This window comes from Rhinolophus ferrumequinum, chromosome 22, assembly GCF_004115265.2.
Source record: "Rhinolophus ferrumequinum isolate MPI-CBG mRhiFer1 chromosome 22, mRhiFer1_v1.p, whole genome shotgun sequence".
NCBI lineage: Eukaryota > Metazoa > Chordata > Mammalia > Chiroptera > Rhinolophidae > Rhinolophus > Rhinolophus ferrumequinum.
Window position 1 is genome coordinate 18194678 of NC_046305.1, and position 23524 is coordinate 18218201.

Genomic DNA, 23524 nt, shown 5'->3' on the forward strand with positions numbered 1-23524 from the left:
AGGAACTTGATGTAATAATAAGTAATATTATTTTAAGTTCACCATATGCCAAGGCACTATGCTAAAGCTGTTACAGAAACGATCTCAGTCTTTACAATGGTCCAATGACACGGGCATTAACACAATTTTATTGATTGGGCAACTGAGGCTCAGAAGTTAAATAGCTCCAAAAGCAACATAATTGGGATGTGGTAGAGCCAAGGCTCAAATCCAAGTCTTTTTAACTTAGAAAACCAGTTTACTAACTCAGATGGCATGAAGAGAGTAACTATATGGATCAAGGTAGGTCACGGTCCCATTGACTCTTCCTCCACTGCACCTTCATACAGCTGGTCAATATGTATCAAGAATCTCTCTGTGCAAACCACTGCACTATGAGAATATCTAAAAACAAACCTGGACTACCACTTCCAGGAAGACAGAAGAGATGTACATTTCCTTATTCCTCCAATCAAGAATAATTAAAAACCCTGAATGTTAAACAGACATAAGAAAGTTCTGAAAGGAGAAGAGACTGATTGGCTGGGACTTCAGGAACCAAGGGAAAAACATAACGCTGCTGAAAGAAAAGAACTGTCAACCCAGAATCCTTATACCCTGAAGAAGTATCTTCCAGGAATGAAGAAGAAATCAAGATATTCTCAGAGAAAAAAATACTAAGAATGTGGCTAGTAGACCAACCCTAAAAGAATGGTTAAAGGAAACTTCCTTTCTCTAAACCAAAAGGAAATGATGAAAGAAGGAAACCTGGAATGAATCAGGAAGAAAGGGGAAGGTAAGCAAAAATATTAGTATTTCCTTCTCCTCTTCAGTTTTCTTAATTATGTTTTGATGGTTGAAGCAAAAATTAGAACACTGTCTGATGTGGTTCTAAACATATGTAGAGAAACCACTTAAAATTATATTATAAGTGGGGGAGGATAAAAAGATGCAAGGAAGTAAATTTTCTGTAATTCATTACAGCTGGTAAAATGACAACACCAACAGACTGTGATAAATTGTGTGTACATATAATGTAATATCTAGAATAATTATAAAAACTCTACAAAGAAATACACTCAAAAAAGCTATAGATAAATCAAAATGGAATTCTAAAAAATGTTCACGCAACACACAGGAAGGCAGGAGGAAAAAAAACAGAAATGGAAAAAAAAAGAAACAGAAAACAAAAATTAAGATGGCAAACTAAAGCCAGGACCTATCAATGATTACACTAAAAGTAAATGGTTTAAATATGCAAGTTAAAGTACAGATCTGGAAGACTGAAAGAGTGAATTAAAAAATATATCCAACTATCTGTTATCCACGTGAAACTCATTTTAAATATAATAATATAGATAACCTGAAAGTAAAAAGATTAAAAAAAATACATCATGCAAACATTAATCAGGTAAAGTAGACTTCAGAATAATGAATATTAGCAGGGACACTGAGAGATATCATATAATAAGGATCAATCCACCAAGAAGACAATGCAATCCTAAATGTCTATGAACTGAACAACAACTACAAAATATCTAAAGCAAAAACTGATAGACCTGAAGTGAGAAGTAGATAAGTAACAATTATGCGACTTTCAACTTCCGTCTCTTAACAACTGATAGAACAACTGGACAGGAAATCAGGAAGACACAAATATCAGAAACAAACAGGGAATATCACCTGACCTACATACTTCAAAAGAATAATGAAATACTACAAAAAACTCTATAAACATAAATTTGTATTTATGAAGAATTCAACAACACCATCAACCAACGGGACCTAATGACACTTTTAGAACTCTCCACTCAACAACAGAATACACTTATTTTTCAAGCCCATGAAACATACATCAAGATAGACCATGTCGTAGGCTATAAAACAAACCCAAACAAATTTAAACGAATTGGAACCATAGAGTATGTTCTCCAAACACAATGGAAACAAATTTAAAAGAATTGAAACCATAGAGTATGTTCTCCAAACACAATGGAGTGAAATGGAGTCAAACTAAAAGTCAAAAACAGAAAGAGGAAAATCTCTAAACACTTGTAAACTACACAAGGTATTTCTAAATAATCCATGGGTCAAAGAGGAACTCTCAAGGAAAATTTTAAAAAATATATTGAACTGAATAAAAATTAAAATACAATATACCAAAATTTATAGAACAGTACTGAGAGGGAAACCTACAGCATTAAATGCCTACATCAGAAAAGAAGAAAAGTCTCAAATCAATAATCTAAGCTCCCCATCTCAACAACTTAGGAAAAGAAGAGCAAAATAAAGCCAAAGCAAGCAGGAAATGAAAAGCAAAATTCAATGAAATTGAACACAAAAAAATAATAAATAAAACCGATGAATGAAAGAGCTGATTCATTGGAAAGATCAATAAAAGATCAACAAAACTGACAAATCTCTAGCAAAACTGGAAAAAAGAAAAAAAGATTAGACACAAACATCAGAAACAAACAGGGAATATCACCTGACCTACACAGTTCAAAAGAATAATGAAATACTACAAAAAAACTATACATATAAATTTAACACTTTAGATGAAATGGACCATTTCCTCTAAAACTACACCTAACTCATCCAATAGGAAATAATTTTAATGAACTTGCAATTTTAAAACATTCCCTCAAAATATCTCCAGGTCCAGATGGTTTCATGGATTTATACATTCTACCAAATGTATAAAGAGGTAACACCAATTCTACACAATCTCTTCAAAAATTGAAGGGGCAAGAACGCTTCCCAATTCATTTTATAAAGTACCTCTGATACAAATATCAAAGACAGTATGAGAAAAAGAAAATAGCTGACCAATTTCCCTCATGAGTAGACACAAAAATCTTTAACAAATTATTAGCAAATAAAATTCAGAAATATATAAAAAGAATTATACACGTGGCCAAGCAGGGTTTATTCCAAGGATACAAAGCTCATTCAAATATTTAAACGCAATCAATGTAATCCACCATATTAAAAGTATTATTTTGTATAACTATATATGAATTTACAGTTATGTTAAAAAGATTTTTTAAAAAGAAAAGAACCTGCCTCCAGGAAGCCAATAGGAGATATAGGTCTACATACTATAGTGTTTTTTACCTACTGCCTTAGAAATATCTAAAGAGTTTATTAAAAGTTAATTTCTTAAATCTAACAGGATTAACTTTGCAAGGTTCTCAGTGATTCTGACAATTAGCCAATGTGGGAACACAAATAACGACAATAAAAGGGTCTTTAGGGGACGCCAGGAGAAAAGATCTCACCGCATTAAGAGACGAGGGAAGCAGCTCACAGGATGAGGAACATGTTAACAGTATTCCAAGAGGAAGGTATGCCAAGCGAAAGGCAAATGGGGGCAAAACACTGGGCCCACATAAAGATTAGGCTCAGGAAACACTGAACAAACACAGATGGTCCTGGAAGGCAATTCATGTTTCCCCACACTTATCCCCATGTGTCATACTGTCTACGTGATTTATGTATCTATGTTACATTCCTCATTCCTCAATGCTCCATCCCCACGTCTAGATCCCGACATATAATAGATCGTGAATATGTGAATGAATGAATGAATGAATAGAAAAAAGAAAATACCAGAGAGGTAGGTTGGGGCCAAAGAAAAAGCAACACCCTAACCATCCCCAAATAAAAAACCTCAAACAACGAGCTGAGAAGCTTGGCCTTAATTGAAGCCTTAGGATTAAATGTGAGAAGTACACATACTGGATCCCACGAGTAGATCAATTACATTCTATCACAACTCCTAACCCTCTTTTAAAGCTCCATTACTTTAAGTGCCTATTCTATGTGCCAGGCACTGTACCAGGTGCCGTATATACATAATCTTTATTCTTCACTACCCTCTGAGATGTAAGAGATCAGTAACTTGCTCAAGTCACTTGGCAGGAAAAATGTGCAGTCCAGAATTGACCCAATCTACCCAACTGGAAAAGAACTTACCAGTTCAACTGCAACATGCCTAGTATATGTTAATAAAGTTCATTACAAACATTTACTTCATAATTTAAAGTATAAAGTACTCTTCCCAAAGAATTGCATGATTAAAACTGGAGATTTTTCAATAACTCATGAAAGTCAAGTACCTTGGTTGATGCCTGGTCATACTGTGCTGTCATTCTCACAAGCTCATCCCTACTTTTATTCAAAACTTTCTCCTTTTCATTTAATTCCATTTTCACTTTCTCCAGTTGGAGCTGTAATTCTTGACATTTATTCACTTGGCCTTTCATTTCTTTTTCTTGTCCTTGCAGACGTAGTTCCAACTCATTCATCTTGTTCCTTAGCTCTTAAATCACAAACAAAACCCACACTTCAATTAATACATATTTTTCACAAAAAATTTTACAACTAAATTCAGAATATATCATTTATGTAACTCTGCTCCAAAATCTTTGGTGAGCCAAATATGTCAATTAACATTAAATACAGAAGCTACTTTAATTGAATTTAACTTCAATGTGTAGTCTCTATCATTGTTTGTATTCGAATATCTGATAGAAAGCAGGAGAAACAAATCCTGTTATCACAGAGAAACTTGGGGGAAAAAAATGCTTTCCTAAAATCGAGACTATTACCTGATCAGGGATGCAAAAAGTGCATCACTTATAAAACCCTTATTTAAATTACCACTTGGTTTTATACACTGGCAGACTAATGTTTGTTTTGTGCCCATATCAATGTAAATAAGTGATAAGCAGTGAAAAATTCACCCTCCCCTATTCTCGGGTAGCCTTACCTCCAGTAAAGATCACGACAGTAGGAGCCTGTTATACTGCCAAAATTAACAATAATTTTTTTTCATTTTTTTCCCCCCACATACACACAATATTGGTTCCAATGGCATTGGCAGTGTGACAGCTCTCACCAGTGAACACTGACGGTGATTTTCAATATATCATAGCACTGGAAATTATCGCAATCTGCAGACTAGATTCCAAAACACCACCTGGTACCCTTGGCTGTCAGCTGCAGTGTAGTACAACGGCCAAGGTTACAGGTTTGCTCCCATATGGACAACCTGGCAATGCAGAGCAAAGCTGTTGTGCAGACAGACACACAGGCCACACCTCGGGCCAAAACTGGCCAGAACACAGGCTTTTTCCAAGGGGCACAAGAGGAGACAAAGAAGGTGGGAGTTTGTCAACTGTAACCAACTTACTCGCCCTGCTTCTGGAAGGACAAGTCAAAGCCACTCATCCTACTTTGGAAGGCTTCAGGGCACCAGCTTTTTAGTACAAATAAAGGTGCACTCCAAAATTGTGGTATCTTTTCTCATTATCAAAAAGACAGAAGTTCACATCACCAGAATGGAACGTTGACCACTGACGTGTTTAACAAAACATATAAGCACTTTCTAGGATTAAAAATGTCTGCAATCACCTCTGAAATTCTCTCGGGAAAACGTAAACTTGAACTCAAGAAATTACCTTGATTCTGGGCTTTTAATTGATCCAAAAGGTTAGAACTGCTAGAATTATCACAGAAGCTGCCATTAGCATCTCTTTGCCCTACTTGCAAAGTTGACCTGCTTGGAGTCACGTCTTGGTCCCCAGAAAAGTGAGATGCAGAAAACTCCCTCCTACTCGGAGTTTGTAGGGCACTGGATGAAAGACGACTTGGGGTCTTTTCCTGTTGCCATGAGAACACAGACGATGAGGCCTGGTGTCGGGCAATGTCCCGGTGATTCATGGTGTTTTGGGGGAAAGCCTGGCTCGCTTTCTGTAAAGACAGGCACTCTTTAGACCTTTCTAGAAGTCACAATATTCAAGACTACTTATTTTCAAATAGAACATAAAGCCGTGCCAAGAAGTTAATGCTTCCACTGTGTACCAAGAAAGAACCTTCATCCAGTCAGGGGAACGAGTGAGTCCCAGCATACCCAGAGAGATTTTCTAGTGGTCAGACTTCAGCACTAAAGGGTTAAGCCAGTACCAATGAGACTCAACTTATTTTAAATGGGTTCAGTTTTTGTATATATTCTGTATCCCTCAAATACTCCATTAAACATGCGCTGAGTATTCACTGCCATTTTGAGGTCTAAAATTTTATTTTCCTGGGCCTACCCTGGGTCACCTCTCCCTGTGGCTTTGCCCAATGAGAATCAAAATTGAATATTAACCTAAAAAACTATTTCAAAAATCTCACTTTCCACCATACCACTCCCCCCAAAAATGTCATGTAAGGTATTTCATGTTATGTAATATGCATTTGTGGATATTCTACTGCTTTGAGTTCTTCTTTTGTTCTTTTTCTGCCTCCATTCTGACAAAGAGGTGGCTGTAGTCGCTGCATTATATTTTTATAGCAAGTGCGTTTCTTGCCACAGGGAGAGGCTTAATGTTTATTGAGACTCACATTCCTCCACAAAATAACTCTGGGAATCAAGGTCAGGGGCAGAATTGGCACAAATGACTGAACTGGATAACGAAACACATATTTTTAGGACAAACCAGAGAATTACTCTTTAATTTTTATTCACCTTGATAAGCAATGTGTTTGCTATACATCAAAATTCTGTGACCTCAAAACAAAGGTTAAAGGCACAAAAAGAATCAAAATTGTTAAATCTCTAATAGATACTTTTGATCTTCAATATTTAGGTATCTACTTACAAATTCAGCCTTAAACTGTTGGCTGAATTTTGCCATCTCTTCAAGTTCTTATGTTTATTAGAAATACAATATGAAGTGCCAAACTGGATTTTTTCATAAGCAAATAACATCCTGTGAGAAGAAGTGGTAAAGGAAAATTCTGTAGATACCAGGTATTTTCGGGGTCAGTCGCTAAACTAGAAACAGAGGTTTCTAAAACCCTGTATTTTGTTGACTAAGCAAATTTTTTCACCTGCCTCTCGCTGCTTATTTACCCATGTCAAAATGGAGCTTAAAACTCTTGTCAGCAACTTATTCAAAAGAATTGGGGAGATTATGTTGATGACAGTCTCCTCTGAAATACACATTTCATAAATAAGGATTCTCAAACCCCAGATCCCTGGTAGCAATCACCACAGTCCATCAGAAGAACTGAACAATTTCCTCCATGTGACAAAGCCAAAGGGTGTCAGGACTGACTGGTCCAACCCTCTCCAAACGTGTTTCTTATCATTAGCTCTTAACAGAGAAGTAATTATATTGCTAGTGTCCATGGAAGTTGGTGAACATGTAACATTTAGGGATAAAATAATCTCCCCACTCCACTTTACTCACTCTTTGTCTATTTTTAAATTAAGAAATATCATAACCGATGACCGGGAACTTGATTTTATCAGTGTAAGAAAAATGTGCCATCTCTATGTAAAGCAGATTTTTCTCTTAACTTTGTTCTATCTTATATCAATGTATTATACTTCTTCAACTGCATATTCCGTGAGAAGGCCCATAATTAACTTACTTTTGCTTGCAAGGCTTTCACCTCTGCCTCTAATCTTTTTCGTTCTTCAACTTCTTTATTATATTTTTCTTTTAGATCTTCATATTTGGAACCTAAACACAGACAAGGAGATAGTTTTATTTCAATCATTAATTTAATGAAGGAATTCACAGATTAATAATCATGACAACAGTCTAGAAATGATTATCTTAGTACACCAGAAGGAGAGAACACTTATTAGGGTAACAGATATCAAATTATTCAAGCTTCAACATACATGGAAACACAGGTGTTTTGAATACTCTGAAATGTATCGCAGAAAAATAGAGAAGAGTTTTAAAGGCTGAACCTAATGGTACAACGCAGTTCAACAGATACACAAATGTATATAACCAGTAGTTGCATTTTCTTTTTTTAATGCCCAAATTAGGAGTTGAATTCAAATTGATAATTCCTTTGGGAGAATTAAAATCTCTGTAAAAGAGCTATTCACACAAACAGAAAATATCCTTACCACTGTAATATTGACTTGGGGTTAGCGGAGTTGTAAAAATTTTTTGTGGTGTACTGCATGGATTCAGAGACACATCTGCAGACTGTGCAGCTTGTTGGCTTCTTTCAAGTTCAGATTTACACCTGTTAGAAAAGGACCCAAGAGGATGATGCCAAATCAGAACAAAAGCTACAGAACACCAACGCCACGCGTTCCCAGAGAGCAATAAGCTTACAGAAAACCCACCTTCTAAGAATTCTTAACTCTTCATTCACCCAACAGACATTTAATAAGAACTAACTTATGTGACATAAACTCAATCCAGTCTTCAAAGGAACTCAGTCTAGTTAGGGAAACACATATAAACCAATAATTACAGTTATAATAAAGGCTATAATGAAGAGCTGACACACTCACTATAGTACAGAGAAGAGGAGGGGAAGTTGGGGATAATATATTCCAAGCAAATTTTGTATTCTAAGCCAAAGAAAGACACAGGGATATAAAAGAACCCAGAACTTCAGAAACATAAGAAGAAGCTGGTGTCCCTGCAGCGTGGGCTCAAATCACAGACGTGGACGGCATCACTTAAGATATTAAGTCATGACAAAAGCATAGACCTGAATATACATACCGTGTATTTTATGACATTTTTAAAACACAGATATGAACATCAAGTTAACATAATGCATCTAGAAAATAGATCGCTGGAAACAGTTCCAAGGAAATGGGGAAAGTAAGCTATATATTGTATATGTGCACAGAATATCCCTACCATTTAAGCTCTGAACACCTTTCAGAATCAAACAACCGAAGTTAACAGAGGATTCAATCCTTACAAGTCTCTAGCGTCTCCGAGTTTGGCTTAACCCAAGAAATAAAACGAACACCCTCTCAGTATGGTAATGACGAGCACCACTGTCCTTCCGCAAAGAAAGAAGTGCAGAAAGCGCCTTAGTGCCCTAGCTCCCTGCAGCCGCAAATTCAATCTGGGCAGAAAGAAGCAACGTATGAGCTGAAAATGACTACTCGGCAAATCAAAATATCACAATCAAGGAGGTAACAGCACTGTCCAAGAGAAATGTTCCATTAACAGGAAAAAAAGGAACACGAAATAAGAGAATTTCATCTTAACATTTTATTTAACTCAATGTTTTCAAAATACTATCATTTTAACTGGTGAGCAATAACTCTGTTTTCAAAATACTGCCATTTCAACTTGTAATCAATACAATGTTATTAAAATGCTTTACTTTTTTGTACGAAATCTTCAGAATTTGGTGTGCACTGTGTACTTACACCACATGTCAGTTCGCACTAGCCACATTTCAAGTGTCCAATAGCCACATGTAGTCAGTGGCTGCCATATATGTATAATGCAGGTTCAGACCACCAAACGTGTAACAAGAATGGTGATACTAGAGATGAATTTTGAACCTTGCAAAATTGGTGTTTCTTCTCCTTCTCAAATTCACCTCTGCCTTTCTCTTCCCTATTCTTTCATTTAAAAAAATAAATAAAAGTTCACTATTTTCAGTATTAAATAAAAGTATACCCTATTATTTTTGTAAGTTTCTTTTCTTCTTTTTCCTAGGGAGAAAAATACAAACTTCTACCACCAAAAAAAGCACTATATTAAGCTGTTTTCTATTAGGTTTAACTAGACGAGATTGCCCGTACTCAACAGTTTTCGACAAACAGTTCAACCTCACTTGTTTGAGACGTTTCTAAAACCGAATCTGTGGCCGCTGATGGAGAATTTTACAAACTATACTCACCAGTTTTTGTAGTCCATAGTTTTTATACTCTTAATAGTTTCTATACTATAGAAAACCATACTCCTAATAGATGTTATAGTCTAAAATATATTAACATATAGTTTATAAACTTAGATAAACATCTGCACCCACATCATAGATAATAAGAATATTTTTAAACTAAATGTGCTATGGGGGCATCCTAACTCCATGATGATGATGATGATGATAACTAATAACAGATAATAATAATGCTAACATTTAACGGTCGCTATATATCATGTACAACCCTGAGCACTGTATACCAGCAAGTCGTGCTACCAACTGGCATTTCACAATGAAATATACAAACATATACAAAGTATCTTTTCCTTAAATGTTAAAATAAGTGTTCCTTAAATGTTACTTAAATGTGTTCATTAATAAGTGTTCTTTAAATGTTAAAAAATACAAACATTTCTGTCTAAATTATTAAAACCAGTATTTCTAAAACCAGCAGCCAAAATGTGCTTTCCAAAAAAATAATTACTCCAGCATACTGAGGCGAGTTTCCTATTTCCCTAGCACCTGTTTTCCAAAATGAATACCTACCTTTCATTCATTCAATAAATCTCTGAGGACCTACAACTGCCAGGTGGTAAGGATAGTGAGGAACAAGACAGACGAGATTCCTGTTCTACAGAGTTTGGGATGGCAGACAATGAACAAGAAAACAAAAAAACTCAACAAGATAGAAGTGTATTTATCATTCTAACATGCACCTGATAGTCACCTTCCTACGTGGACAGGAAACAAAATTAGAAAAAGAGTTGAAACTAAGAAAGCATCAACTAAAGGCAAGTGGAATTCTGGGTCAGATCCTGGAACAGAAAAAAGCCGTTACTGGAAAAACTAGTGAAATTCTAATAAAGTCAGTAGTTCATAGTATTGAATCTGGTTTGGTCATTGTCCTTGAGTTGTATAAGATGTTAACAACTGTTTCTGTAAGTCTACAGTTACTTCAAAATAATTTTGTTTTAAATTTCTGGATGTGCATTTGCAAACTCAACAATGGAGCAATTCCTCAAGTCCTTTTTGCTTTGAGCCTTTATGACTCCTTGTTATTTTGACAAAATGCCACTATTAAAACACGATACCATTCATAATCTAGCAGTGTTTGGGTCCCACTAAGTTTGATAATGCCTCTAGTGTTTTGGGGGATTTTTTTCTTTTAATGGAAAAATAGCAATAAGCACCTTTTCATTGCTTCAATATGGTACCGAAACTGGCAGATTGACTATGTAATGATTCAGATCCCTCTCAGATGGGGATCTCAGGAGGAACCTCTGCCTGCCTTCGCTTCCCTCCCTTTCCAGCTTAGATTCCATGGCACAGGACTTTACCCACTCTCTTCCCAATATCCGCATGCATTCCACTGTCTTCTATCCCATTGCTCCAGCCCAAAACAACCCTAAGTCAATCCCGTTCACCGTCTCAGCATTTACATCCCAAAAGCAAAGGGGAAAAAAAACCACATCCAACTCTGTAGATTGGTCCCATTATAAATTCCTGGTCTCCAACTTCCACTGGGCCCTCAGGGTTCCTCAGTCCTTTCGTAATTCTCTAGTTCTCTCTTTCTCTACAACAGCGTTTCCACTCAGAGAAAACATAAGCCACCTGGATAAGCCATGCTTTAACTTCCCTCCATCTTTCCAGCAACCACTGTGGATAGCTTTGGTATTATCTATTATTGTATTACCTGGTAACACCATGTCTGGCACATGAAGCAGCTTAATAAACACATACTGGATGAATAAATAAGTGAACAACCATTTCATCAATTCATATTGTACTGAGCCATGCAGTGATAGGACTGAATTATACAAGAAAATAATTTCCCTCAGATTGTTTATTCCACTGGAAAAAATATATATACAGAGGGTGCCAAAAAAAAGTATACATATTTTAAGAAAGGAAAACTGTATTAAAATTGTAATACTCAATATATACCGATTAACAAAAAATGAATACAAGTCACGTCTGACTTCTGCAATTACCAGAGGTGCTCAAAGTGGTTACCATCAATGTCCAGACACTTCTGATTACGGCGAACTACTGCTTGAGCAATGGTGACCAAAGCGTTCACTTGTATACATTTTTTTGGCACCCCATTTATATAATCACAATGTATAATAATTACAGCATTAAAGGAAAAGATAAATGCATCTGAATACATACAAAGACATCTGTACAAATACCATTAAAAAAAATTTACCTTTTAAGTTCCTGTTCCAGTTTTTCTATTTGTTTTTTGCTTGAATTCAGTTGTCCTTCCTGGAAATTTACTTGAGACTCCTTGACTTGAAGTTCATGAGAAATCTTCTGCTTAGCCTTCTCCAGATTTTCACATATTTCCATCAAGCTTTGGTTCTCCCTTTTCAGGTTTGTACCCTCAGTTTTTTCATTCTCAACCTAATGGGGAGTGTTCGAAAAGGAAAGAGGTCCCTTATTTTGTTAATTTACTAAGTATTATTTGTAAATCTGAGTTTAACACTGACAATCAATTTTCTGATATGGCTGTAATAATCCAGCTATCCATGCTTGATGAATGCAGATATTTAAGATGACCTCACTTTAAAGCCTGTAGAGAGAAAAGTTCTACAAAGTTATGTGTTATTTTATTTGTGATCAGGGCTACATATACCCGTCCTAGAAAAAGAGGTTTTGATATACATTTCAGAATTTAAAAAATAAAATAAGCCCTATAAATCTCCCTTAGCAATTCATCACCAAATTTGACTACTAAAGCCATTTATTGTCAGAAACTGGAAAATACTCCCACTAGCAAAACCATTTTAGAAGCAGTGATTGTATCACTACTTTGTTAGTTAATGCAAAGGGAAGAAAGAAGTACTGTTTAAGTTTTCATTTACTAGTCCTAAGGAGACATGGTCTGGGAATATCAAGGTGAAAAGCCCACTCCCAGGAAGTGAGAGCCATTTGGACTGCAAAGTGTAGTAATACTGTCCCCCAGAGCCCCTGTTGGTATGGAATGCGAAAGCAATTCCCAATTCACGGAAGTTACAATGGAACTCAGCAGCTGTAAACATTAGCAGGTAAACAGAAATGAGGAAAGAGGATAGAGAAAATGAGATAATTAAAATGACTCAAAAAAGGAGGGGGTCATTACCACCCAAAGATAGCAAAATCATTGTTCTCTACATTTAAAATGAAACAATCCAAAGAATGAGTGAACAGTGTTACTGAACTGTTTTATTGAAATACCAGCATTTCAATGGTACCTTCTGTTTTTGCTTCTGCAGTGCAGCCTCCAGACTTTCAAGCTGAAACTGCCTTTGCTGCCTTTCTTTCTTCAGTTTGTCAAGCTGTCCTTCGAGCTCTTGAATTTTCTGAAGAGCTCTTGTAGGCAGGCCTTCTTTCCATTCTTCCAAAGCCCAGCTCATTTTGCTCTCCTTTCTTTATGAGTCAAACATTTGTAAATAAACTGAAAAGAATAACAGACCGTTGGTTTTACTATACTGTATAGTAAAAGGAAACTTAAAGCAAGTCTACAGAACCACCCCTAAGAATCAAGTTTGAAAACTTCACATTTCAGAAGATAACCAAGTATATCATCTATCTTCTCCATCCTCTGAAAGGTGATTACCAATAACTCTGATTGTGAACCACATCCTATGCTTGTTTGGGGTCCCCTTGCTTTGAATTTTTCTTATTTCTCATTTTTGACTTCCTACTTATATGGCTACCTGCTTTCTACTGCTCAGTTTGTTTTCATTACACAAAACATGGATATTTTGCCATAAAGTTTCCGGTAAAATAGGTCCTATAAACAAATAAAATGCATGGCAAGTTATTTTGCAAATGTCCCTTTCCCCTCTTCGTATACTTAATTCCCAGCGGCTCTTGGTCCCTCTTCCTCATGGGAAGCCTTCCCTGGGGAGATCCATAATCTGGTCATATCTCCTGGTCACAGTCTCTCATGGCACAGGTACCCCACTGCCTTCCAAGAATTAATGCATGAATGAACCAAGGGTGAAAGTCATATTAGTACTAGAATCACTACAAAATGTGGCAAAGTCATGCTCCGGACAGACCTTGACCAGAAACAGGTGTATAGCCTCAGTGATTCAAACCTCAGCTCAGCCACCTACAAGATCTGTGACCTTGGGCATGTTGTTTAACTGCTTTGTGCCTTGGTTTCCTCATTTGCAAAACGGGGGTAATAGTGGTGACACCTTCCGAAAGCCTTAGAAGGATATCTCCTGATAAGCTATGTGTTAGCTATCATATTAGTCCTTAAAAACACTTTTTCATATCTACATTTCAGCCTATGGTACCAAGAGGAAAGTGGCCTACCTCTTTCTCTGCCGCATCTTAGGAAATTTAAATCAGCTGGGAGAAAAAGCATGGCAATTGTTCTTTATTCATTAGCCTTTAGCACTTAAGTAAAAGAAAAAGCGTTCATTTTCCAGTTATTCTGGCAACAAGGTGAGAATCCACTTTTTACTAAATGAAGTCCACAACTATTTCAGTGTTGTTTCAATTGAATTTATCAATGAAACTTTTTATCAAAACTAATAAATAGTTGATGAAAGTACTCAGAGTGATAAAAAGATTTTCAAAAATTAAGAGACAGAAGCAAAGACCTTAGAAAACATAATTTAGATATCAAGCTTTGGAAAGCTGTGTTTTTTCTGCTGCCTTAATTTCTTTGTTTCCAGATGTCAGTTCTTTGAACACAGCATCTGAAACTCCCTCCTATTTGCCCAAAGACTACTGAAGCGAGTCTCAAGCCTTTCCACCAACCAAAGGACAATTTACACTGTCCCAACAGGCTGTTGCATCCGTTCCAATCTAACTTACTCATTCAGGGTTGGGAATACAGTACCCCAAAGGCACACAGCTATAACTGACATCAACAATCCTGCCAGTCACTGAAATCATTACATTGACTTCATAGCTAACCAAATTTATTTAAAAATAAAAAAAAGGAGCAATTGAGAAAGATAAAGAGAAATAGAAGACTGGCACGTTTCCATTCCAGGCTAAGACACAGCTATAAATAAGTGGTTAAAGCAATTGTCAGACAAAGCTAATTTTGATTAGAGCAGACTTTGACTGATTAAGGCATCAATCGTAAAGAATCTGTATGGAGCTCCTGGGGCAAAAGGACAAAAAAAAAAAAAAAGTAAACCAAAAGTAAGGTATGAGGGGCAAAGCACGGAAAGAGGGTGGGGGAGATGGTGAAGAAAAGCCCTGGGAGTCAAGGTTCCTGCAAGTAGGATTTGCAGGACTATGGTCCTTTACAGAAAATGCCCTAAGTTTCTGTCTCAAATACGGGCAGGACACTCTTCATGCCCATATCCCCCAACCCTGTAAAATCCCCGAGGAAGCTCTAGTGTTAGTCAACCACCCCCAGCACCGCAGGCCGCTTTTCACTCTTTCCCTTTATTATAATCCCCACTCTCCCCAAGAAACCCGGGTCCCCGCCTACAGTCATCCCTGAGCCAGTTAACGAAAACTCTGCCCTGCTCCTCTACACCAGGCTAGGACAGGGCGCAGATCATTTATTTCTGGGCCCTCATAACATAGCAAAGCAAGGCGCACAGACGCTTCCCAGTGAAAGGCAAGAGCAAGGCAAGAGAGAAACACTCTCGCGACTAAGGCACACCAACCCGCCGCCTAGACCAAAATCCCAAGCTTGCGTTTCCTCCGTGCAACAAAGGACCGATGTCCACATTGCAAACAGGAGCCACTGGTTCCTGGACCTGGAAAGCTGCTAGGCAATACCTGATCTCCAATTATTTTACCTGACAGGGTTGGAAACTGATCCCCCCCAAGGTGCGAGTTCGCGATTTAGCAGGGTCTCCGGACACTGGTGCGAGAATAACTTTACTGGGACCAGATTCTCCCGTCGGGTCAGGTGGGAGGGGGCGGTTCGCGATACCTTCAGGACCGGGTAGGGCCATCCCACAAACACCTCCGCCCACTATCCTGCGGCAGAAGGCCAGCGGTTCCCCCACGCCCGTAGCCGGAGCCGGGACCCAGGCAGGAGGCTCACCTTGCCAGCCGGGAACGGAAAATACCCCTTAGAGAGTCGGGTTCCGGTGAAGCCCCCGCGGCTTGGAGCCCAGGTTCCAATTCAAACGGCCCGCGGCCGCCACCCGTTTCTGATTCGCCCACTTCCGGTTCCGACGAAACTCGCCTCCACGCCTATTGGTCACTGTGAGCAGCGGTGGGCCAATCCGCTTCCGCGCACTCGGACTGCCGCCTTTGATTGGCCGTTTCGGATGGATTTAAAAATCAAGTCCTCACCACCTGAGGTGCCGGCGCCGGAGTTACAGAGCTTTTTTGTTGTTGGGAGGAGGCGGAGACCACGTGCTTTTGCTAAGGCTGAGGGAAGTTTTGAACCGCTATTTCCGCCAAAGCCCAGAAACTGGGCGGCTGACTGGGAGGGTGTGGTCTATCGCCCAGAGCCAGCGGGAGGGTGCTCTCTGGTGAAAACTCTTAATACGGCACATACATTTCGACTTATTTATTAAATATGTAAGTTAGGGCGGAGATACTGGGTGCTGTGCTGGCTATGCCTTCTTCATCCAGTGGCATTCTTAAAAATCTTTTCAGGTAAGTCTTCTAATTTATTTGAAAGTTAACTGCGGCACATAGAAGCTATGGAATGTGAAATTAAACCTAAAACCTGAAGGACCTCTTAACTACTGTCCTCTGCTGATCATTTTCTAAAGAGTGATTTAGGAACACTTGTTAGCTGAGGTTCCACGGCAGGACTTTGTTAACCAAACTGGATGTAATCTCTCCCTTTTATGAAGCCCACTGTTCTGTGTGTATTTACATACTTCTATTTCCCTATTCAACTAAAAAGAAGCTTCTAAAGGCAAAAGCAAATTAATACTATATATCTGATGCTGTTGTCTCCTGGCTAGATTCCAAACTTAACATAAACCTCTCTGTACCTTTCATTAGATGGTCCCTACCTTTCACTGAAATTCTGCTCCTTCGGTACCTAATTCAACTTTCTTCTAAAACCTCCCTATTCTCATCCACCCCTTAGAAATAATTATTTCCTAGAAATATAATGCTTATACATTGTATTTGGATCTATGTCTGCCTACCCCATCAGACTCAAAAATACCTGCAGAGTAAAATCTGTTTTAATTCACCCTCGCATCTCTAGTAACTACCTATACTTTGCACATAGAAATTTAAATATAAGGCCATCTTGGCAGGTAAAACTACCATCTGGAGAAAAGCCTTGTTTTCTACTATACTTGACTCCCCAAGGAAAAAGAGGAGGGAGCAGGTAGGAGAGAAGAACTTTTATTGGACACTGCCTTGATCGGTTTAGTAGCTGGTCATTCTGGGATTTGAACCAAATTCTGACTCCAATACCAATTATAGTTCCATTGCTTCCCCAGGTCAATTATTCAACTATTTATCAGCTGCCTAAGGAGAGCATAACTGGAAAGACATGTAATAGAGGATTTTGAAGGTTTGAATGAGAAGTTTACATTTACTAGTTCATTCATTCATTCATTCATTCATTCATGTAGCAGATATCTATTGAATGGCTACTGTATAGCCAAGCCTGTGCTACATTCTTCTATAATAAACAATAAAGAAATACATTCACTTCTTGAACAAGGGAATCATGTGATGAAGACTGTTCTAGCAACTAATGTGATATTTCTGTGATTTCAATTTTATGGTTCCCTCTATTTTTCCCAGTTTTGTTTTTTGTTTTGTTTTAGGGGCTGAAGGGGGTGAATCCCATTCAACCAAATGTAGATGTCTTCTGAGAGTCCATTTTCAGCTCTCTGCCCTTCTCTTTTTAAATCCACTCTCTCACTAAGCCAGTCTACTTTCTCTGTACTGTTCATACACCATCTCTACTTTCTGCCTGTGAATCAGTGCTCTTTGGTTCCAGCACCAGGCAAATAAATTAGACCAGTTGATGCTGGCCAAGGATGGGGAAATCCAGAATGGGTGGTAGAGCAGAGAATTGATGAGTATGAGTCCTGGCCTCGGGACCAGTTGTAATAGCAGGGATTCTTATTCCACTAATTTTCCTGTACAGTCTTTTTTAGAGATTGTGGCCACCACGTTGAAGGTACAATGACAGAGTGAACTTAATACAGGGACAAGTGGATCTAAGCAGGCTAAAGTGTGGTCTACAGCAAGTACTTTTATGACGTCCCCGTGGTCCACCTTGATAGCAGCCACAGCTGTCGTAGGTAGACTGTTCTGTGTGGGCTCTGACTCTTTCTACCTCAAGTGCAAGCCATGGATCTGCTTCTGCAAAGCTGAAGGAGGCTGCGAAGCCAGTACACAACAACAACCAGGAAATGTGGGGGCAGTTACAGCTTCTGGGGCAATCCTCAATGAATGGGTCAGGAACTAGGAGATAAATGAGTACCTCCTAGTGTTACATCTTTCACATGGGCAATTCTGAGATATCCTGGAAGAATCAAACCCCTGGCACCTACTGCAACAATTGTGAAATGGCACCCTTCTCCTGGCTTTTCCTCCTTCCCTGTCTCATTCTCCCTGCTCCCCACTTTGCTTCCTGGAATCACCACCCAAATAAACTTCCCCAAATCTTTATCTGTCTCTGCTTTGGGGAGAACCCAAACTAAACAGGAGGTATCATACACATGTGATTTATTATTTTTGGCAAGTGAAAAATCCATCTTGGTTTTCCAAATGTTTGAAAAGCTTCTGTTATGTAGGTGAAACCTCAGCTACCTCATTTGTGAAATTAGAAGTGTAACCATAATGCCTTGTGCTGGTGGTTTTAGACTGGGGGTTTCTGGAAGATCAGGGTCATGCTTTCATGCTTGTTTTGTGCATATCTGGGCTTCTTTTGACTACAGAACCATGAATTTAACACATTCTTTGGGACAAGAATGTCAAAGCTTGATATTAAGGGATTTTTTTTAATCTCTCTAGGAAAGAAAGGGTGTAAATATTACATAACATATTATTATAGTATGATTTAAATAAAGTTGATTACAAGAAAATAAATATTCAACATCTTGGTATGTTTTGAGTAAATTAATTCAAACGATGTGGACACTACTCAGTGGTATGGACTAAAGCACAAGAAAAAAGATCTTAAACTTTTAAAAAGCTTTTTCTATTCCCACCACTAGGTGATTCCCTATGCCTTGGAAAATCTTTAAAATTAGCTACTGTCCTACAGTACATACCCTGACTCACTGAATTCTCTTTTCTAGCTCCCTCTGTCCCTTCCCTCAGTGTATCTAATGTCCTTGTTTACGCTCTTTAAAATAACATTTGCTTGTTTAAAATAGAGGAAAATAACAGAAAAAATAATGGTCATTATCTTTTTTTTTAATTAAAGTTTATTGGGGTGACAATTGTTAGTAAAGTTACATAGATCAGGTGTACAATTCTGTATAATGGTCAATATCCTAATGCTTATATAATCTTTCTTATCAACAAAACAGTACAATAATAATAACACATGTACATAATAAGAAATCCCAAACATTTCAAAAAGATATAAAAGATGAATTTGGGAAAACAGAGTGAACATTAGATATCCACTAGATTACAATCCTCACTTTGTAGCTGAGGTCAGTGAGATTAAGATATTTCTAAAAATTCACACAAGTTACGGGCCAAAAACAAATAAGGAAAGCAGTTTAATCAGATAAACCTCATCATTCTGGGATCAATTACCTTACAGAAATTCAAAACACATTCTAATGACCCTTGCAATAGTAATTTTTATGAATGAAGTAAAATAGTTTGTATAGTTTTAAACTTTCAGTACCATTTTCTGAAAAAAAATGCTTATCTAGTGCTTATTTCTTCTAAAGTATTACAATCAACGTTCATTGTATTTTCTATTCCTGTTTGAAACCTGATTCTCAAAGAAAGTGGCTAATACAGATGCAGGTTTCCAAAAACACAATGATACAGCCACAAATAAATCTCCCAACTTGCATGACAAGTTTGCTCAAGGAGATGATAGTATTTATTATGACATGAATAAATTTCAGTTCAATAATAGTTTGGATGCAGGTTAGTTAGGTTAGCCATGAAATAAAGTGTATGATTCTCCTAACCTCTATGATCAGGTGTTTGACACCTTGGAATAAAAGATGAAGGAATTCTCTAAGCTAGGAATAAAACTTTAGTGTCCCAAAGAATATTAAGGAAAGCTTTTCTAAAATGCAAATTTTGAAGCTATACGTAGTTCTAATTTAAAACTTTGGGGTGGAGTACAGAAATACCTTTATGAATCACCCTGTGGTCGACAGATAAGGTGAATATATTGTCCTGGCATGTCTGTTTTAACGTGTTCCAGAGTTGTTGTTGTTATTGTTGCTTTTAACAGAATATTATTATCAATAGTTGTATTAAAATAAGCCAACATGGGTTCGGTACATCACTTTGTACTGCCACATTCTACCATGGTCTTCTCCAGTACTGTGTGAGATACATATGGAGTAGGCAGAGGTCAACATGTAACAAGTGGTTAAATCTGAACTATCAGTGATAACCCCTCTTACATTTTCAAAACCTTTCTTGACACAGGAAACTAACTCCTCCACTTTAAGGATGGCATAGAGGATGCTGGCTGATAAACTGATTGTGTTTAGGTGGCTTGAGACAACTAACTAACTCCTAGTCCCAGGTGATGAGGGAGAAGTGTTTGTTGTTGCTGCCCCTAGTGGCCATCTGGTGTATGAGTCACTTGCGCCTTAGTCCAGAGTGGGGCCTGCAAGATGATGAAGTCGTTAGTCCGCCAGTGGGCCAGTCCATGGGATCACTGAAAAGTGGGAAATTAGAAATTTGGTGAATGTGAAATATACATGGGAAGTGAGGGTTAAGCATGCCTGCATAGAGCTTTAGAGTGTGGTGTAAACAATCTTGCTAAAATGGTTTTGTCATAGTCTAGATAACATAAATCTACAACTATTTACTTTATTGTTTGTTTATTATTGTTTATTATTGTTTAATCTTTTTAAAGATTGTACAATGAATCCTCTTAGCAGCAATGAGCTCAAGAAACAAAACAATAAAACAAAAATGCATGTTTACAGAAAAATTAAGTACACAATTTTCATTTCTCAGTAAAGTTTGTGATGAGTATAGAATGTATATAAAATGTTTGCCAACATTTACCATTCACCATGGGACCGGTAGTAATGGAAACTGCAATTTATAAATATACTATAGAGGCCCCAGAATTTACTTTAAATCTTAGACATTATTTTAGACAAGTATGCAATATGAAGCAATAGCTATTAATGTATTTGGTTTAATTAGCAGAACTCTACAGACAGCTAAATGACTCTTTTTATGTATCAACAGATGCTTCAAATTAAAAATTAATTCCAATAATCAATATTTTCATAAAATCAAAATTAAAAAAGTTTATCTGACCTTATTGTGAATGCTATATAAATTCAGTTAAAATATTTAACATTGAAGATAAAATTATTTGTTTTGTGAGACTCATATTAAAACAAATTCTGCATATACTCCTCTTCTTGTCAATAAATTTCTTGCTAAATAAAAAAATCTACAGAGCAGAAATGTTCTATGAAATTTTTAGAGAATTGTAGTTATTAAAACAAAATCGGGGCCTACAAGAGATTCACTTCAGATCGAAAGACACACACACACAGAAAGTAAAAAATGGAAAAAGATATTTCATGAAAATGGAAACAAAATAAAAAGCTGGGGTAGCAATACTTATACCAGACAAAGTAGACTTTAAAACAAAGGCTACAACAAGAGACAAAGAAGGACCTCGTAATCCCACTTCTGGGTATTTATCTGAAGAAACCCAAAACACTACTTCAAAGGGACATGTGCATCCATATGTTCATTGCAGCATGTACAATAGCCAGGATATGGAGGCAACCTGGGTGTCCATCAGTGGATGAATGGATAAAGAAGAGGTGGTACATATATGCAATGGAATATTACTCAGCCATAAAACAGAATCAAATCTTGCAGTTGTTGCCATCTGCAACAACATGGATGGACCTAGAGTATTGTGCTGAATGGAGTAAGTCAGGCAGAGAAAGACAAATGTCATATGATTTCACTTATATGTAGAATCTAAAGAACAAAATGAACAAAACAGAAACAAACTCATAGATGCAGAGAACATTTTGATGGTTGTCTGATGGGAGGGGGGTTGGAGAAGGTGGGAGAAGGTGGGGAAGGGATTAAGAAGTATAAATTGGTAGTTACAAAATAGTCGGGGGTGTAAAGTACAGCATAAGGAATATAGCCAATAATATTGTAATAACTATGTATGGTGTCAGATGTGTACCAGATTTAACAGGGTGATCACTTTGTAAGTTATATAAATGTGTAATCACTATGTTGTACCCCTGAAACTAATATAATATTGTATGTCAACTATAATTGAAAATTTTTTTAAATTTATTCAAAAAAACTAAAAAAAATTGTACAGAAACTTTTAGCACTGTAATCACAATAAAGATCAGGAATTAAAAGAAGTTCAAATGTGTAGCTTACCCTCAAGTTCATTCATTTCAATAAACATTGTTTGAATCCCATTAAAGAAAAAGAAAAAAAAATTGGAAACGGGGAGATACTGAAATTTATCCTATAAAAAGAAAAAAAAATTGAATATGTTAAACACCGAAAGCTTAATTAATTTAATTTTGAAATAATATAATTGTGCCTTGGACTATCCATACTTGTGGAATAATATTTTGATAGGGCTTCTTCTTTTTATTTCATAAATGTATATTCTGTCCCTGAATGGAATGAAATTGTGAAAGCTAACAATTTTGAAGCATCTAAATTATACACAATATTTTAAAGAAATATAAATAGAGACAACTCACTGACAAGTTTTGTCTTGTAAATGCATTTGTTTAAGAAAATCTGCTCTGAATGGAGGCAAACATAAGGCATCTGTGAAAATACCTCAGCTGAAGTATTTACACATTTCAAAATAAAAAGAACAGAATTGAGAATCTCCATTTAGCTGGATTTGTTCTGAGCTTACCATAAACCTCACCACCTGAAGAGCACTTTCTCAGTTGGAAATATTGTGGGTTACAGAGAAGAGTCAAATGAAAAAAATGTGGCAAATTTATTTAAAAAAAAAAAAAAAAATATATATATATATATATATATATATATATATATATATATATATATACACACACATATATATATATAAAATAAAACCATATTGAAACAACACAGTCTTCAGAAATATCTCAGTAACAGAGTATTAGCAAATGATAAAGCTAAAAAACTGAATAAAGTATGTACATATATACCAACAAGAATTATTCTGCTTATGTTATTTTTAATATTCAGATAATATAAATATGTTTCTAAGTTTTGCTTTAATATACATAAATATATATTTTTTTAAAAGAATTCTACTTTTGAAAATAGTTTTTACTGGAACTATGTTATAGCTACAACAACATAAAAAATGTGTTAGTAGGGGCGGCTGGATAGCTCAGTTGGTTAGAGCGCAACCTCTCAACAAAAAGGTTGCCAGTACAACTTCCCACGTGGGATGGTGGGCTGCGCCCCCTGCAACTAAAGATTGAAAACGGCGACTAGACTTGGAGCTGAGCTGCGCCCTCCACAACTAGATTGAAGGGCAACGACTTGGAGCTGACGGACCCTGGAGAAACACACTGTCCCCCAATATTCCCCAATAAAATTCAAAAAAAAAATTGTTAGTCACTAAATGTGTTAAAAAATATAAGGTTTTAATAATTTAGCCCTTTATTTTATTCTAAAAAAATATCTTAACTTGGCAACTAAATTGCATATCACTCTATTTTAAGCCCAAATTTGAGAAACAATTAAATCCTTTATGCCCTAAATT

At 36.9% G+C, this 23524-nt stretch overlaps 1 protein-coding gene across 1 annotated transcript in view; it reads right to left on the bottom strand.

The window, feature by feature from the left end:
- Window positions 1-15815, bottom strand: part of CENPF (centromere protein F) — a 54374-nt gene extending 38559 nt beyond the window's left edge. Inside the window, 7 exon segments of the mRNA XM_033093093.1 lie at window positions 4101-4303; window positions 5445-5736; window positions 7408-7499; window positions 7901-8022; window positions 11891-12087; window positions 12918-13120; window positions 15698-15815. Coding sequence (XP_032948984.1) covers window positions 4101-4303; window positions 5445-5736; window positions 7408-7499; window positions 7901-8022; window positions 11891-12087; window positions 12918-13079 — 1068 coding nt within the window. The 5' untranslated portion in view covers window positions 13080-13120; window positions 15698-15815.
- Between the last annotated feature and the right edge of the window lie 7709 nt (window positions 15816-23524).